This window comes from Rhinopithecus bieti, unplaced genomic scaffold (genome assembly GCF_001698545.2).
Source record: "Rhinopithecus bieti isolate Rb0 unplaced genomic scaffold, ASM169854v2 scaffold_4553, whole genome shotgun sequence".
Lineage (NCBI taxonomy): Eukaryota > Metazoa > Chordata > Mammalia > Primates > Cercopithecidae > Rhinopithecus > Rhinopithecus bieti.
Window position 1 is genome coordinate 1475405 of NW_016804694.1, and position 16238 is coordinate 1491642.

At 55.1% G+C, this 16238-nt stretch overlaps 1 protein-coding gene and 1 pseudogene across 7 annotated transcripts in view; one reads left to right on the top strand and one right to left on the bottom strand.

Annotated features, from left to right (window-relative positions):
- The first annotated feature begins 418 nt into the window (after window positions 1-418).
- Window positions 419-1393, top strand: LOC108528297 (pyroglutamylated RFamide peptide receptor-like; annotated as a pseudogene).
- Window positions 1394-4118: 2725 nt separating this feature from the next.
- Window positions 4119-16238, bottom strand: part of CPNE5 (copine 5) — a 98189-nt gene continuing 86069 nt past the window's right edge. For 6 of the 7 annotated variants that reach the window (XM_017870110.1, XM_017870109.1, XM_017870112.1 and 3 more), the window contains 7 exons: window positions 11548-11594; window positions 9725-9906; window positions 8726-8853; window positions 8388-8490; window positions 7599-7656; window positions 7023-7096; window positions 4119-5821 (listed from right to left, as the gene is read on the bottom strand). In XM_017870110.1, the coding sequence (XP_017725599.1) occupies window positions 5603-5821; window positions 7023-7096; window positions 7599-7656; window positions 8388-8490; window positions 8726-8853; window positions 9725-9906; window positions 11548-11594 (811 nt within the window). In that variant the 3' untranslated portion in view covers window positions 4119-5602. Of the gene's footprint in view, window positions 5822-7022; window positions 7097-7598; window positions 7657-8387; window positions 8491-8725; window positions 8854-9724; window positions 9907-11547; window positions 11595-15852; window positions 15891-16238 lie in introns of those variants that run through there. The other variant, XM_017870115.1, reaches the window with a different exon arrangement.

A 16238-nucleotide genomic window follows, 5' to 3' on the forward strand; every position in this document is an offset into this window, starting at 1 on the left:
CATTAAGTAACTCTCCCAGGGGCCAGGTGGAGAGGCTTAGGCCTGTAATCCCAGCACTTTAGGAGGCCGAGGCATGAGACTCACTTGAGCCCAGGTGGTGGAGTTTGCCGTGAGTCAAGATCTCGCTCCAGCCTGGGTGATAGAGTAAGACTCTGTTTCTAAATAAATAAATAAATAACTCCCAGGGTACTGGAGCTAGCAAGTAGCAGAGGCAGGATTTGAACCCAGGGCACCGATGGAGTCCATCCCCTGGGGTTGTCATGAGGTCTGCTGGGGCTAATGTGTGCCAAGGACAGGCATGTATCTGGGCCCACTACATGTAGGTGTCTTTGACAAAAGGAGGCTCAGCAGGAACGGGGAAGGCGGCCTTTGGGGCTGACTGGTTTCTGCTTTGTCCTTGTGTGTCTGAAACAGGAGAATGGAGCCCAATGCCACATTCGACACGCAGCTCACGGCCACACCTGAGTGACTGCTCTGACTCATCTTTGCCGGGGTCTGTGGCCTTGTCCTGCTGGTGGGGCTGTAGGCTAATGGGCTCATGCTGCTGGTGGTGGGCCGGGGCCCGGGCGCCCCCCACCCGCTCCGCACCCTGACCCGCAACCTCATGATGAACATCACGCTATCTGACCTGCTCTTCGTGGCCTGCATGGTGCCTGTGCTGCTGCTAAGCTTCCTGCAGCACGACTGGTGGCTGGGCCCTGCCATCTGCACCATTAGCCAGGCCATCAACACAGCCACCATGTTCTGCACCTTCTATAGCATGGTGGCCATGGCTCTCCTGCATCACGTGGCTGTGGCCCTGCCTGACCTGGACTTCCCAGCCGTCTGGGGTAGCTGCCTGCTGCTCTGTGGGGCCATGTGGGCCCTGGGCCTTACAGCATCCCTGCCCAACTGGCTGTTCCAGAGGGTGGCAGTGGAGGAGGAGACAGTAGGGGCTCCCGAGACCCAGGCCTGCCTCTTGCTCCTGAACCCTGCTGGGACCTCCTGCTACTTCAGCCTGCTGGGAGCCCTGGCCTTCCTGCCATGCATGCTGGGGCTGGGCTGCTCTTTCAGCCACGTGGGCTGGCTCCTGTGGACACGGCCCCGAGGTCCCATGGGAGAGAGCATCCAGGAGCATCAAGAGAACACAGCCATGGGCCACCTGCCTGCCACACCGGCTGCTTTTGTGGCCTCCAGCCTCTGCACCATCCTGGCCTACTCCAATTGCGCTGTCAGCCCTATCCTCTGCTTCTACCTCTCCCGCCCCTTTTGGGCAGGACTCAGGGACCTCTTCTGCAGGCCGATGATGGCCAGGCATCCCAGAGATGTGGGAGTGGCAGCCACAGTGATGGTGACTGTCCAGCCTGGCCATGACAGGGCCCCAGGAGGCCTATGGGGCCTGGCAGGGGTCTAAGAGTATAGGCTGATGGATGGGCTGAGACTCAAGGGAGATGGGAAGACCCTTAGGGACCTGATAGCCCACCCCCTCTATTTTACCAGTGGAGAGACTGAGACCCAGAGGGCAGAGGGCCCAACCAAGGGCACAAGGCAACTAAATGGCTCAGTGAGAGCTCACATCTCTAGGTAACCAGGTGGATCCTCCCACTCCACCTTCAGGCTCAGATACCTGTAGGCTCCACTGCTCTCTAATTGTGTGATCTTGAGCCTCTGTGTCTCAGTGTTCTCATCTGGAAAATGGGATGATGATAGTACGTACCTTCTTCACAGGGTTGTTATGAAGATGAATTTGCTAAACACATGTAAAGTGCTTAGAAAGATGCTTAGTAAGTGCATATGTGTGCTGGTCATTGCTACTATCACTATTTTATTTGTATTAATTCAGGGGCATTTGAGGTGAGTGGACAAGAGGAAGGCAGAGAAGTGGGTGGAGAATGATCTGGGGGGTAACAGCCTACGGCCCTTAATCCTGAAGGCCAGGAGATTAAGTAGGGGGAGCAGAGGACCAGCCACAGCCTGGGCGGTGAGCTCAGAGGCAGGACGGCCTTTCTTCTCTCTGCCCACCACTCCAGCTCTGTTCCACACACCCCTCAGTCCAATAGGGGGACAAAAATCCAGTCAACCATGCAGCCATGCCTCTGGGACTGTGAATGGCTGAAGCCCTCCTTTCTTCCCTGTGGCTTCTCTTCCTGAAGCACCTGGGGCAGGGATCCCTTTCAGAGCCCTTTTCTTCTCTCCAGAGCCCAATTTGAGGTCACCATCTTTCCCACCCTCGGTGCCCTCCCTCTGGCCTGCTCAGGGCAGGCCTCAGTCTTCTGTGTTAGCCTGGAAACCTGGGAGATTGTCTCTACTGAAATTCCCAAGACAGCACGTTCTGCTTGGTGACGGTGTTACCAGCGAAACACACACACACACACACACACACACACACACACACACACACACACTGACTCTGTGATACAAAGCTTGAGAAACGTTGGGTTGGACCAGATCAAACTGGTCCCTTTGCTGTAGGACTTAACAGAGCCTTGAATACCCAAAAGGCCACTGAGACTCTAGAGAGGGAAGCACAGCAGGCAGGTTCCCAAGCTCCACGCCAGGGAGCCAGTGTTCTGTGGACCACACCTTGGGAAAGAATCCACGAGATGCTACGGTGTCGGGCACAGCAAAGATGCTCTTGGCGTCCCGTCCCGCCCCCAGCAGTGACTCTGCGCCTCAGTCCCTCTGCCAGGCAAGCACCCTCTCCTGACACTTTCCCATGGCCCCTGTGGTGAGGTGACATAGCTGCTGGTTATGGGAACTTCCCTCCTTCCAAGCTGTGACCCCACCCTGTTCCCACTCAAAGCGTATCAGAATCTAAGTCACAGGGACATGTAATTATAGGGACAACCGTGAATCAGCACCCATTTACTATAAAATCATAAGAAGTAAACAAGTCCCAAACTTTGGTATAATTAGTTCCAAATTTCTTGTGATGTTCAGGGTGGGAATGGCTGCCTGGAGGGCTAATCTGGGAACAGACTTGCCCAGAGAAGGGAGAAATCCCCTTTTGCTATGATCCCTGATCCCTCATGGCCACAGGGATTTACATGTGAAGAGGAACAAGAGGAAAACAGTGTCTCTTGGGCACCTAAAATGCAGTGGGTCTTGGGTGCATGTCACGTAGTCACGTGCAACCTTATGTACTCGTCACTCTGGCCACGTGATGACCCTACAAGGGCGGGGATGGTAGTGATGACCCCAACACACAGGGGATGCCAGACTCCTCATGGCACAGTGACTCTGGTGCCCACAGATTACCCAGCCCCTGATGGCTTGGCATCAGTACGCCATGGTTGTAGGATTTCCTTGCTCACTGCCCGAGAGCAGGGCACCCCTGAGGGTGCAATTCTGTGTGTGCATCTCCAGCGTGGTCTCCAGTGCCTGAGTGGGGCCTGGCACTCATGTTTGGTAAATACTTGTTGAGAGATGAGTGAATGAGTGATCAAATGCAATAAAGCAATCCATTTATTTTAGAGGAAATTCTGATGATGTTACTCACTTCTCTCACCTCCTCAATGGCTTCCCGTTTCACTCAGTAAATGCCAAAGGCCTCATCATGGCCTACACAGCCCACTCATTCTGGCTTCTTCACCTCTCCAACCCCATCTCTAGCACTTTCCCTTCCTGCACTCACCTCCAGCCACACCGGCCTCGCTCTCCTGCAAACGCACCAAGGATGCTCCTACCACAGGGCCTTTGCACCTGCTGGTCCCTCTACTTAGAGCCCCTTTCCCCCAGATATCAGCGTGGCTCCCTGTCTCACTTCCTGGGGGTTCACCTCAACCATGACCTCCTCTGAGAGGCCCTTCCAACCACCTCATGGAACACATCACCCTCCTTCTCCATCATGTGTCTTTAGAACTCTTGCCACCACCTGAAATGATGTTACTAGCCTATTTGTTGATGTGTTTGCTGTGTCTCTCCCATACTGTCTGTGTGTGTGTTGTAAGCTCTGTGCGGGGACAGGGCCTGTGCTTTGTTCATGGCTGCATCCTCAATGCCTAGCACAGAGCGTGGCACGTGGCCTTTGCTTGTAAATCCTACTGAACCAAACAATTGAAGGAAGCCACAGAGGAGAACGTGGACCCTGTCAAACAGCAACGTCAGTGCTATTTTTCAGAGAAGAAAGAAAAACATCATGCTTTACTAAAAGAACCAAATTTACTTCAGTTTAAGGCAAATTCCACACAGAGACTGTCTCAGGGACGGGCACAGAACCAGACACCGTAGAAACACCACCACCATGCATGACGGGGAAGCAGAGGCAGGCAGAAGACGGGGGCCTGGCCTGCACCAGGCACGGAGAGGTCAGTGGGCTGAGGAGCTCCATGCGGCAACAGGGACTGGCATGCATGACCTGCTCCCCGAGTGGGCAAAGGCGGCCGGGTGGGCCCAGGAGGGAGATCCCCTTCTTCCCCACCTTTCCCATAGCAGGGGCAGGCGCTCAGGCTCAGATGCCAGAGCCCAAGGCTGAAGGACTAGGGTGTGTTTGGGGTGATGGGATGGGACAGGGTGACACAAAAGCCAAGGCGGCCTTGGGTAGGGTCACATCAGTTAGGAGTAGGATGTGGGGGAGCTGGGCATGGGATGAATGACCCTCAGGATGTCAGATCTAAAGGAAAACCTGGGGCCATCTGGTCAACCCTCTTGTCATACAGACATGGAAACTGAGGCCCAAAAGGTAGAAGGGCCTTGCTTGGGTTCCCACATTAGGCAGTGGGGGGAGGCAGGGCTCAAACCCAGGGCTCCTGTCTCCTAGCCTCGTGGGATACAGGGCAAAGAGCAGGGGCGGTGTGGGAGCATGGGGCTGAGCCACTCCTTACTCAGGCCTCCAGGTGGGCAGAGGCGTGGGCACCGAGGGCCCTGGGAAGCCTCTGGAGGGAGGAGGGGATTCCTGAAGCCAGGAGTCAACCGTGGAAGTGCCTGTGGGCCCACACCAGGGAGAGGCCTCCACAGGCTGTGTGTCTAGAACTTGCATCGTACTGAGCTCAAGAGGCACCAGAAAGGGCCCTGTGCTGAGCAGCCTCCGCTTCAGGCCCATCACATGGCTGACGGCCCATGATTACAGCACCCTGTGGGTCCCCGGGGCTCCCAATGCATCCAGTGTCCCTGGGAGGGGGCACATGTTCAGGCCTTCCTGCAAACCCATCAGCTTCATGGGGTTCACTGGAAATTGGGCACAGGATAGACCACAGGGCGGGGGTCAGTGACAGTAGACACCATGGGTGGATGGGACGGAGATGGGGGGCTGGAGGAGGCCGAGCCCAGGCTTCAGGATGACAGGGAAGCAAATAGGATTGCCGGGGGCGGGCGACAGGGACCCCAATCACCCCTATTGTTTACACCTTCCTGACTGGGCTAGAGCCAGGTACTGGTGAAGAAGAGAAGGGCGAGGTCCCTGTGTACCCCGCTGTCACCTGTGCGCCCCTAACTCCCTGTGTCTGGGCAATAAGTGAGGCCAAGAAATTGAGGAGGGGTCTTCAGAAGTCCCACCCCCTGGCAGCCTGCCAGGCACACAGATGCCCCAAAGGCCGGGCAGGCCAACTTCGGGGAGGCTGGGGCCCTGGCCTCCTGTTCGCCTGGCCTCTCCCAGGCCCCAGCCACCTGCCTGCTGAAACCAGGTTCAGATGTGTGTGTGCAGGGGGGACGCAGGGGGCGTGCGGGCTGGGGACTGCGAGGGCGAGTGGGTTGGTGCTGCAGGTGGGGGACGTGGGCGAATGCCCTGTGCCTTCATGTAGGACACCAGTTGGTCAGGGATCTCTGCCAGCACGTCTCGGGCCAGGCGGGCCATGCTCAGCACGTGGTTGCCTGTGCGGTCCACGTAGTCCCGGAAGGGTACAAACTGGCAAACGGGAGGGCAGGGTCAGGCAGTGCCTCCTGTGGGACCCTGGTCCCCAAAATCTCCAGGCCTGGGGTTGCATCCCCACGCCCCTCCCAGCCTCTGCCCACTTGACTCAATCCCCCCATCTTTGTGAATTACCTGAGGGACTGTATCCCCCAACTCCCTGGGTTTGGGCAGTAAGTAACTATAGTCATAGTCACTGTTCTTTCACTCGACAAATACTGAGCCCTATTCCACACCAGGACACAGCATGGAACAAGATTTCTCTACCTCGGCACTAAGCACAGCACTCAGTAGGTGCTTCCGAAATGCCAACTGAATCTCCCTGACTTCTGGGGCATGTGCCCTCCTGGGTCTCCCCCGACCTGTCCAGCAGAGCCCTCTCTCTCTCTCTGGCCTCTCTTCATTCCTTTTCTCTCTGGGGCTAATCTGGCCAATGCCTAATGCCAGGCCCATCTGGCTTCTTCCCAGAGGGTGCCCTCCATCCTGAGCACCTCCTCCGGTTCACTCCTGCCTCCAGGCCTTGGCATGGGCTGGTCCCACCTCCCAGGTTGTCCTTGCTCTGGTTTCCAGCCCCTGTGTTTGGTCTCCACCCCTGGGATACTGGGCCCCAATTTTTAAGACAAGGGGGTATGGAGGATGTCAGCTTTGTCTTCTGCATCTTCTAAGCACTAGGGCCTCCTCTGCAGGGGATGAGTGGGGGAAGTGCTTGCGGAGGGTGCATTCTTCCGCCTGACTGCATGGAAATTCCCTGAGGACAAAGATCTTTCTGCTCATTATATTTGCATCCTTCATGGAGATGCTTACATTGATTCAGTTAACCAAGCAATGCCCATTCTTGGAGAAGGCTGCAGCAACGCTAAAGACACTGCCTCGGCCTTCAAGGGGCAGAAAAAAACAGAACGAGGCTGACCACAGAGGCCTGGGGGCTGAGGAAGGGCTGGCAGAGGGTTCTGGCCTCTGGCTGGGCACCCACAATGTTAGGAGTGTGTCCCAGGAGTGACAGAGAGGGGCCCAGCCCAGAGCACAGCATGGCTGAGGAGTGACTCCTACTCCCTTCGGTGACGACTGGGGCACTTTGGGGCTCTCGGTGCCTCCCTCCCAGGCCCTTCCCCAGGGAAGCCCCCAAAGGGGGTGTGAGGTCCACCTGGCTAGAGGGGCTCTTGAATTTCCTGTGGGACAGGCAAAGTCTGGGCTTCACCTGGACAATGTCACGTTCAGCCAGCTTCCCCCGGGAGGAGATCCGCACGTCGTCACCATCCAGCTCCACCATGGCTGTGAGGGGAGCAGTGTCATGGGGGCGTGAGATTAATGGTGGACCCCTGGGCCTGGCAGGAGAGTGGACTTGTCCTTCCATCCCAGGCCAATCTGGGGCTGAGACCATTGGCCCATGCCCCGTGTTAGAGACGAGGAAACTGAGGCCGGGGCCAGGAGGAGCCCGATCAGGTGAGCCTCTGACTTTGAGCCCAGTGCTTTGGCTCCCCACCCTCCCCAGACTCCCAGGGCTGGAGGAGAAAGAAGTGACTTGGGGCCTCCTCCCCACAGCCTTGGGATGTGGGTGTGGGTGCACACCCAGATCTGACACACCCCTCCCTGCGCAAACAAACGCACCCCACACCCTGCACACTCACCCAGACACACACGCCCAGGCGGGAGCTCTTACTCTTTCGGGAGGGATCATTCCCAGGGGCCCGCAGCCTCTGAGGAAACATTTGGGGTGGGAGCAGGGGTACGTGGCTAGGGAAGGAAAGGAGGGGAGGGCAGCAGCTGGACTCACCGTCGAACTCTGCCTGGCCCACGCCGACGATAATGATGGACATGGGGAGCTTGGCAGCCTGGGAGACAGCATAGGGGGCAGGGGAAGGTTGGACCCAATTGGGACCCGGTTAAAAGGAAGGAGAAATCAGGGGCAGGGACAGGAAAGGGTGGGCAGGAAAGAAATGGGAGAGTGAACGTGGAGAGACAGAGGAACACAGAAAAGGGGGTACGGGGGTAGGGAGAGGGAGGGCACTCAGATAAAAAGCAAGGGAAACCAAACTGTGGCCCGGAGGAGAGAGGGAGGGTGGTGGGGGGAATGGGTCATAGGTCTGCTTTGGTGAGTCACCCCTATCCCTTCTTACAGGGAGACCACTGACTCAGAGAGCCGTGTTCCTGGGCTTCCCCAACCCTGAGCCTCCCCTCCCACTCCCTTGACCTGGCCAGGTCGGCCTGGGGAAGGGGCAAGCAGTCCTAGAGATGGGTTAACGAGGGAGCCATTGGGGTCTGGAGGGAGTAGACAACCCACTGTGACTAAGAGGTGGGAACAGTGCTCACCAGCCAGATCTCTCATGATCCGGGCACCCCTTCCACTCCCCAGAATCCACTATCCAGCACCGGACTCTGCAGCCAGAGGCCGGGAGGTGGACGAGGGCAGTGGGGCCCAGTGAGGGAGGGAAAGGAGAAGCCCCGCCCAAGTCACCTCCAAGCATTTCCCTAAAGTCAAGGAGGTAGGCACAACCCCAGGGTTCCCCTAAGGGGGAGGAAGACACCCCTCAAACCACCTCCCCACCGCACACTCCTTGCTTACGTTGACAATGGCCTCCTTGGTCTGCGCCATGTCCGAGATGACCCCGTCCGTGATGATGAGCAGCACCGAGTACTGGGAGCCGTCCTGCACGGCCGCTGCATTCCTGGGTGGGACAGGCAGGGACTGAGGTCTGTCTGCTGGGCCTCTGGGCATGTTCCCCGATAAACAAGGACCCTGAACACTTTGGAGGATGACAGCTCTTGGGGGAATCTCTTCAGGGTCAGGGCTCCCTGAAAGGCAAGTGTGTGGGAAGAGATACCCCCTCCCACCACCCAGAGGCAGCCAGTATGGAAATGGAGGCCTTGTGAGTGCCTGGAGGCGGTGGCAGTGGCACTTACCTGGCCACGTGGGTGACCACGGGGGCGAAGTTGGTGGGGCCATAGAGCTGCACCGTGCGCAGGCTGCGGTGGTAGGCCTCCAGGATGCCGTCGATGCCGCAGCACGAGGGATTCTCCTGGTTGCCATTCTGGGGGAGAGAGGGCGGGGAGGCTGAGCCCAGGAAGAAAGGACGGGGGTGTGCAATGTATGGGAACAGAGCCCAGGTGGGGAGGCCAGCAGGCCTGGGCTCCCCCAGCTCTTCTCTGGTGTGGGATGGTGGGGCAGGGGAGGGAGCTCCCAGGGCCCATCTTGAAGCAACACATGCTTCAGGTGAGCTGGGTCCAAACCTGCTCCTTACCCAGCTCCTTGTACCTGTTCAGAGACGCCCCAAGATCCCTGGCTGCTTTCCTCAGGGAACCTTGGGTAAACCCACTCTGCCCAAGTGGGTCTGAGCAACTCAGGAAGGACCTGTGGCTTATCTGTCCACATGCATACTGGGCCCAGCACAGCGCTCTGCACCCTCAGGCATGCGAGGGACGTCTGCTGTGCCTGAGTGTCCCCAGCTCATGGGAGCCAGGGAAAGGAGTGGCCTGTGCAGTCATCTCCACAGGGCCCAGGCCGCCCAGATGCTGCTGCGCTCCACATCACCCTGGGGATCCACCTCATCCCATCTCAGCACTGACTCAGGGATACCCAACCCACACCACCTTGTCCGCTTTGCTGGGGCCCTGAGGGATGGGTCAGCCACAGCTCGCCTCCACCTCCGCCTGCGTCTTGTCAGGAACAAGGAGGCCAGAGCCAGCTGTGGGCAGGCAGCTTCAGATGTGGAGGGGCAGCATCTGTGATCAGGGAAGGGGATGGGTTTCTGGAGCCCCCCTACACACAGCAGGCAGTCTACCTCCACTGAGGCTGAGCCTTAAGTCCCTGGGCTCAGAGGAAGGGAAATGTCCCCCCACCCCCACCTTGTCACCACACCCCCAGCCTGGTCAGTCCTCTCTCCTACCAGCGGGACCTCCTACCAGCGGGAACTCGTGGGACACCCTGCCATCGGGGGGCAGCTTGGCCCCGAAGCCCAGGGCAGGGAACATCTTGTCGCTGTCGTAGTGCTGGATGATCTCTCCGACGGCGGTCAGCGCCAGCGCGTAGGCATTCAGCTGGTAGGGACTCATGTAGTGCAGGGATGTGGATTGTGAGGGGTTCCCTGCAATACAGGACATGGGAACCTTTGACCATCTGGACCCACCAAGTCACCCTGGGTTCAGAATGAAGAAGGGAGTGTCCAAGAGCACCCCTAACTTTTATTAATCCTTGACTCCTCTCTTTCTCTCGTATTCTATATTAAATCCTTCAGCAAAACAGATCCGGAATCCCTCCTCATTCTCTCCTCCTCCCCATACCACCACGCTCTTGCTTATAGGATGCAGCAGTTTCCTAACTGATCTCCCCGCTTCCTTCTGCCCTTGTGCCTCCAGCCCATACCCAGCACGGCAGTGACTGAGCCTATCCGCCTCAGAGAGATCATGCCTCTCCTCTGCCCAAAACGCTCAACGCTTCCACCTCCCACAAAATGAAACCCAAAGTCCTCACGAGAACCCGCAAGGCACACATGAGCTGGCCTCCAGGTCATCTCCTACCCTCCTCCCTGTCACTCGCCAGTCCCAGCCTCACCAGCCCCTCGCCATTCCCACCTCAGAACCTTGGCGACGGCTGTTCCCTCTACCTGGGACACTTTTCCCCAGATGTCCACGTGGCCTGCTCCTTGGCCTCTTCAGGTCTCTGCTCAAGTGTCACCTCCTTAGTGTGATCTTTTCTAAGCAGCCTATTACATATTACAGCCTCCCCCAATCCTTCCTATCCTTCTTCCTGGCTTGATTTCCACCCCCCAGAGCCCTCTTCACTACTAATATAGTCTATATTTAACTTATTTGTTCATTGATGGGAGGGAGTACAGCACAGATTGCCAAGATACCAATCCTGTCTACCTCCTACTAGCTATGTGATCTTGGGTAAGTTCCTTAACCTTAGCCTTAGTCTCTTCACCTGTAAAATCACAGCAATAATAGTTCCTACTTCATAGGATTGATATGAGTATTAAACAGGTGCTATCAATATTATGATAACTATCCTCAGTGTTATTATTACTAAAGCCCCTCCCGGCTCTGATTACCCAGTGCTCTATGATGCTAGGACCTACAGCTATAAGAGGGGCTCCTGACACCTGTTGAGGGCAAGACCTGGGCATTTTGATTGGTGCAAAATGAGCACTGAGCACCCCTAATAGAGTCCAGAGCCCAAGGAAGGTTGTGATGTTTCTAATCATGTGAAGTTTGGCACTGTGATTGCTCCTAGTGACCCAGCCACAGGCTGACACCGGAGAAATTGGGAGGAGGGAAGGAAGCCAGGGCAGCCCCAGCCAGGTAAAGACCAGGGTCCCTGGGCTGGATCCTGCCTCCCTGAACACCACAGAGCTCAGTCTTGGCTGTGGTTCTCCACTCCAGCCTGTGGGTTGGACCGCACAGAGGAGCTGGGATTTGATCCCGGGGGAAAACATCTCCAGGGCTCTCCATAGGCCCAGAGTACACACGATCGCATTCCCCCAAGGGGACTGGGTGTTCCTCAAGGACAAGGCTGTGGTTCAGAGCCCAGACTTATGTCAGTGGTCCAACCTGGGGATACCTCTACCATCTTGGTTGTATCTTTGGTCCTCCAGACCTAGGTACCTCCTCTTTGGTGAGGAAGAGGCCAGAGAGTATGAGAATCGTGGTCCCAGCCAGGGCCAGACACCGCAGCCCTTAAAAGTGCTCTCTTCCCACCCTGCTCTTCTGTCCATCCCCCAACTCACCATTGGAGGCAGTGAAATCAATGGCCACAGTGAAGTTGATCTGGGTCCTAGAAGAGGGAGAACAGCAGGGGAGTCACCTGGAGGGAGGCAGGGCTGTAGGGGGGGACAGTGCTAGACACTGGCTACCACCCTGGCTCTGCTGCTTGCCAGGTATGTGGCCTTGGTGAAGTCACTCATCTCTTTCTAGTTCCGGAGTGCTGAGATAGTAACGCCAGCTATGCCCCCCTAAAAGGGCCAATGAGCATCAGAAGAGTTAGGCAGCATGAAAGCTCTTTGAAGATGATTGTGTTCTGTGTGGGCATGCGGCTATGATCACTTATTTCCTCCACAAACCCTGCCCCCTGGGCCCACCTGAGTAGGCTGGGTGAGGTTGGGTCTCATTGGGTTGCTGGCTCAAATTTGGAGTGAGATTCGGGACAAAAACTCATTTGACAAAAAAGAGATTCAAATAGACATTATGCATCTCCTAGAGAAAGTATAGAATACCACCCATGAAGTTATCTTACCAAAAAATTGAACCTGATTCTGACTGAGGCTCCAGAGCTGTCTAGTCAGTTACAGGAAATACAGGGGACAGAGGAACACATTAAATGACACCACAGGAGATGCAGCCAGCAAAATCCAGTCCTTGGGAAACTCTGTAGAAGCACTACCAGAGTCAGCAGCAGCACCATCTCCTGGGAATATGCTGGGCCTCTCAGACTCCGTGTAGCTCTCCTCAATCTTTTTTTTGAAAAGAGGTCTTGCTCTGTCACCCAGGCTGAAACGCAGTGGCGTGATCACAGCTCACTTCAGCCTCAACCTCCTGGACTCAAGCAGTTTTCCCACCTCAGCCTCCTGAGTAGCTGGGACCACAGGCACACACCACCACACCTGGCTAACTTTATTTTTCTTTTTGTAGACATGGGGTGTCATTATATTGGCCAGCCTGGTCTTGAACTCCTGGGCAAAAGCAATCCTCCTGCCTTAGCCTCCCAAAGTGCTGCGATTACAGGTGTGAGCCACCACATCTGGCTAAATATTAGATTCCCTTGGTGGGGTACAGGAATCTGTGTTAGCAAGCCATTCAGGTGCTTGGGGGAAATAAATGAAAAGACAATTAAGAGACCAACCTACCAATCACAGCCTATGGTTCTTGCCTGGATTTCTGACTGAAACAAATCAATTTTAAAACTATAAGATAATTGGGGAGATATAAACACTCACTAGATATTTCGTATTAAGGAATTGTTAATTTTTTAGGTGTGGTTATGGTATTGTGGTTATGTTTTATAAAAAGAGAGTCCTTATGTTTTAGAGAGACATCCTAAAGCATTTGGGGATAAAATATGATGGCTGGGATTTACTTCAAATTGGATATTAAGAGGCTGAGGTGGGAGGATCAATTGAGACTAGGAGTTCAAGGCCAGCCTGAACAACATAGTGAGACCTCAAAAAAAAACCCACTAAAATAAAAAAGAATAATAACTGAATGAAGGGGAGAGTGCGCAAAACAAGACTGGCTGTGATGTGGTAATTGCTGAAGCTGGGTGAAGGGTACTTGGGGGTTGATTATACCTTTTCTCCACATTTGCATGATAAATCTCCACATTTCTCTGATAAAAAGTTAGGTTTTGAGGATTCAGGTTCAGGATTGAGACTTTCTGAGGGCTTGGCTGTTCCAGGTTCTGTGCCAGGTCCAAACAGAACAAAGCTGACAAACACAAGTCCCTGATAAAGTCTAGTCTTACGGTGCTCATACAGCAGTGAGCATAGAATCACCAGGGACACTTGCTTAAGAAGATTTCAGGGCTCCACCCCAGAAATGCCAATTGAGTTGGTCTGGAGTGGCGCCCAGAATCTGCCTCTTGAACAAACGTCCACTGCCTTCATCCGGGGATTACGAGGACAAGAGGCTGGGATCACATTAGGGGAAACTCCGTTCTAGTAATTCTGTTAGGACTATGGATGATGTAAGATCAGGTAGGCCTCACCTCACTTGCATTTAGCAGAAGGTGCCTATCAGAAACCACAGCTCTATCAACAGAAGGTCCCTATCAGAAACCATGTGATACAGTTGAGCTGCTGCTCATGGAACCCTAACCCCCAGGGAAATGTCAAGGACATGGTCAGCAGGAGACCCAAGCCAGGGTCTGCTGGCCACAGACAGTCATCCCCACCCTCTTTGCCCTCTTCTGCTGGCTGGGGGCAGAGCATCCAGAGGATTCCAGGCAGTAGGAGAGAAGGAGCCATAAGCTAGCAAGAGCCTGGGTTCCTGAATGACTGCATGGATCATCTCCCCACCCAACCCTGCCATCCCACAGATAAAAACAGACCTTTATTCGTATGAAGGCTTGAGATTAGAGAATTATGTGTTACAGCAGTTGACCTACCATACTCATCTGCTGTTTGTTGTCACCTTTCAGTGTGGAATATAGAACACATGCCTTTGTTAGAAGTAGGGAGACATTTGGAGGTCAAAGTCCTGCTCCCAGGGCCACTCTTGGGAGGAAGATTCTGGGCTGTGGGACTATACCGGAAGGACACTGTTGGACTGGCTCTTCCAAATACAGGGTGAGGGGAAAGGCAGGCCTTACTTTAACTAGTCCTCCTCTGCTCTGGGTTCTGAAAAGCCTCGGGAAACGAAGCAATTGGAAAGCAGATACTCTTGTGGGAAAATTACTCACAGCAGCCTAGTCTCTCCTGCCTAAGAGTAGAACACAGGGTGCTGAGCAACCAGCTCCTCCTCTGACAGTGAGGCCAGGGTACCCATACCCTTCCTCCTGGGTCCAGGTGGCAGGTGAGGGAGGCCAGGGAGGAGAGGATCCCTAGACATCAGCTTCCTGCCCAGGCATGCATGCCAGGCTCTCAGTCCCTGCAGCCAGCTCCCTCACTGAGGTTTTCCAGAGAGTTTAAAGAGAAGGCTAGCTCTGGGGCTACAACCTGCCCAGTATGGGTGGCACCAGCTTAGCTCAGCCTCTGAGGGCTCCTTTTCGATGAAACCTCACAGCATCCAGCCCTTTAACTCATCAGCCTCCATCTTCATCCCACCCCACCTGCTAACTGCGAGTCAGGCAGCCAAGACTGATTCATTACTACAGAATGAAAGGCAGCATGTTATGAGAGAAGGAACCCTGCCACCATCTAGGCGTGTGGCTTCAGGCAAGCTCTGTAAAATGGGGATAACTGTCCTGATCCTGCCCACTGTGTTCTGTAAGTTGGGGGTACTATGCAAATGAGAAAAATAAACAGGATGGGCTCACGCCTGTACTCCCAGCACTTTGGGAGGCCAAGACAGGCAGATCACCTGAGGTCAGGAGTTTGAGACCAGCCTGACCAACATGATGAAAGCCCATCTCTACTAAAATACAAAATTAGCCGGGGTGGTGGCACATGCCTATAGCCCCAGTTACTCTACTTGGGAGGCTGAGGCAGGAGAATCTCTTGAACCCGGAAGGCGGAGGTTGCAGTGAGCCGAGATTGTGCCACTGCACCCCAGTCTGGGTGACAGAGCAAGACTGTCTCAAAATAAAATAAAATAAAATAAAATAAAATAAAATAAAATAAACATAAATAAAAACAAACAGGATGAGGGGTGTTTGAGAGTTGCCAGGTGCTATGGACTATAAGGGGTGACTGCTTAATGGGATTCAGAGGGAAGCAATTTTGATGGGGGAAGAGTACAAAGGCAGGGTCTGGAGTCAGCCCAGAGGAGGGACAGGTAAGAGCAGAGGAGCCCCTAAGTGACTGGAGGCAGGGTGTGTGCTCAGTGGGTAGGAGGAGAGCTTGCAGCCTTGAGACTACAAGTTCAAGGCAGCAGGGAGTGTTGTCATGGGAAAGTGGGTGTGGCTTCCCAGGACCTGACTTCTCCCTCTGCCCTGGAGAACCAGGCAGCCAAGGGCCCGCTTGGCTGGGATGAGCCTTTGGCAGCTGCTTCTGCCTGTCTCCTTTCCAGACAGGTGCAGTCACTCACCTGCGGGCTCTTGGCTTCCCACACCCTGACCTGGCACCTGTCCTGGCAGGGAGCACGCTGGGTAGGCTCTATCCTTACAGCCAGGCTCTTTCCATGAGCTGCTGGCTGGAGCCTCCTGGCTCCTCCATCTGTCTGGGCCTAGACACTGTCCCTGGTGGTTCTTTCTGCTCCTTAAACTCGTGTTTGACCACCTGCTGGCCCCAGGACCAATCCCTGGCTTATCCCCAATCCTACTGCCCTTACAGGGCCCTAATAACAGTGAGCAGGTTAATCATGGTCCCCTCCTCCCCTCCCCCAACCAGACAGATCAGAGGTGTCAGAAGCTCAGAGCTGGAAGGAACCTTAACACTTACCTACTCTGTTCTCTTTGTGTACAGAGGAGGAAACTGATACCCAGAGAGGAAAAATGACTCGCCCAAAGGAACCCAGCAAATTAATGACAAAGAGGGTTCTAGAACCTGGGCCTCCTGACTCCTATTGCAGGGTTCTTTCTACCTCCCCAAGTCCTTGGCTCTTTGTCACGGAGTCCCTACCAGCTCCAGGTCCAGTCTCTGCATGCAGACCTGACATGACCTAGGCCAGCCTCCTTGGCTCAGGAGTTCCCTCCAAGCTGCTCGGGATCTGGGGATGTGCAGGGCTCTGGGTGAGTTGTCTCAGCCCAGACACCAGGGTTTGCTCAGAGCCCAGCACTACAGCCTTCAACCAGGGCTTTGAAGAGGCCAGGGTGGGGCCAGAGCTG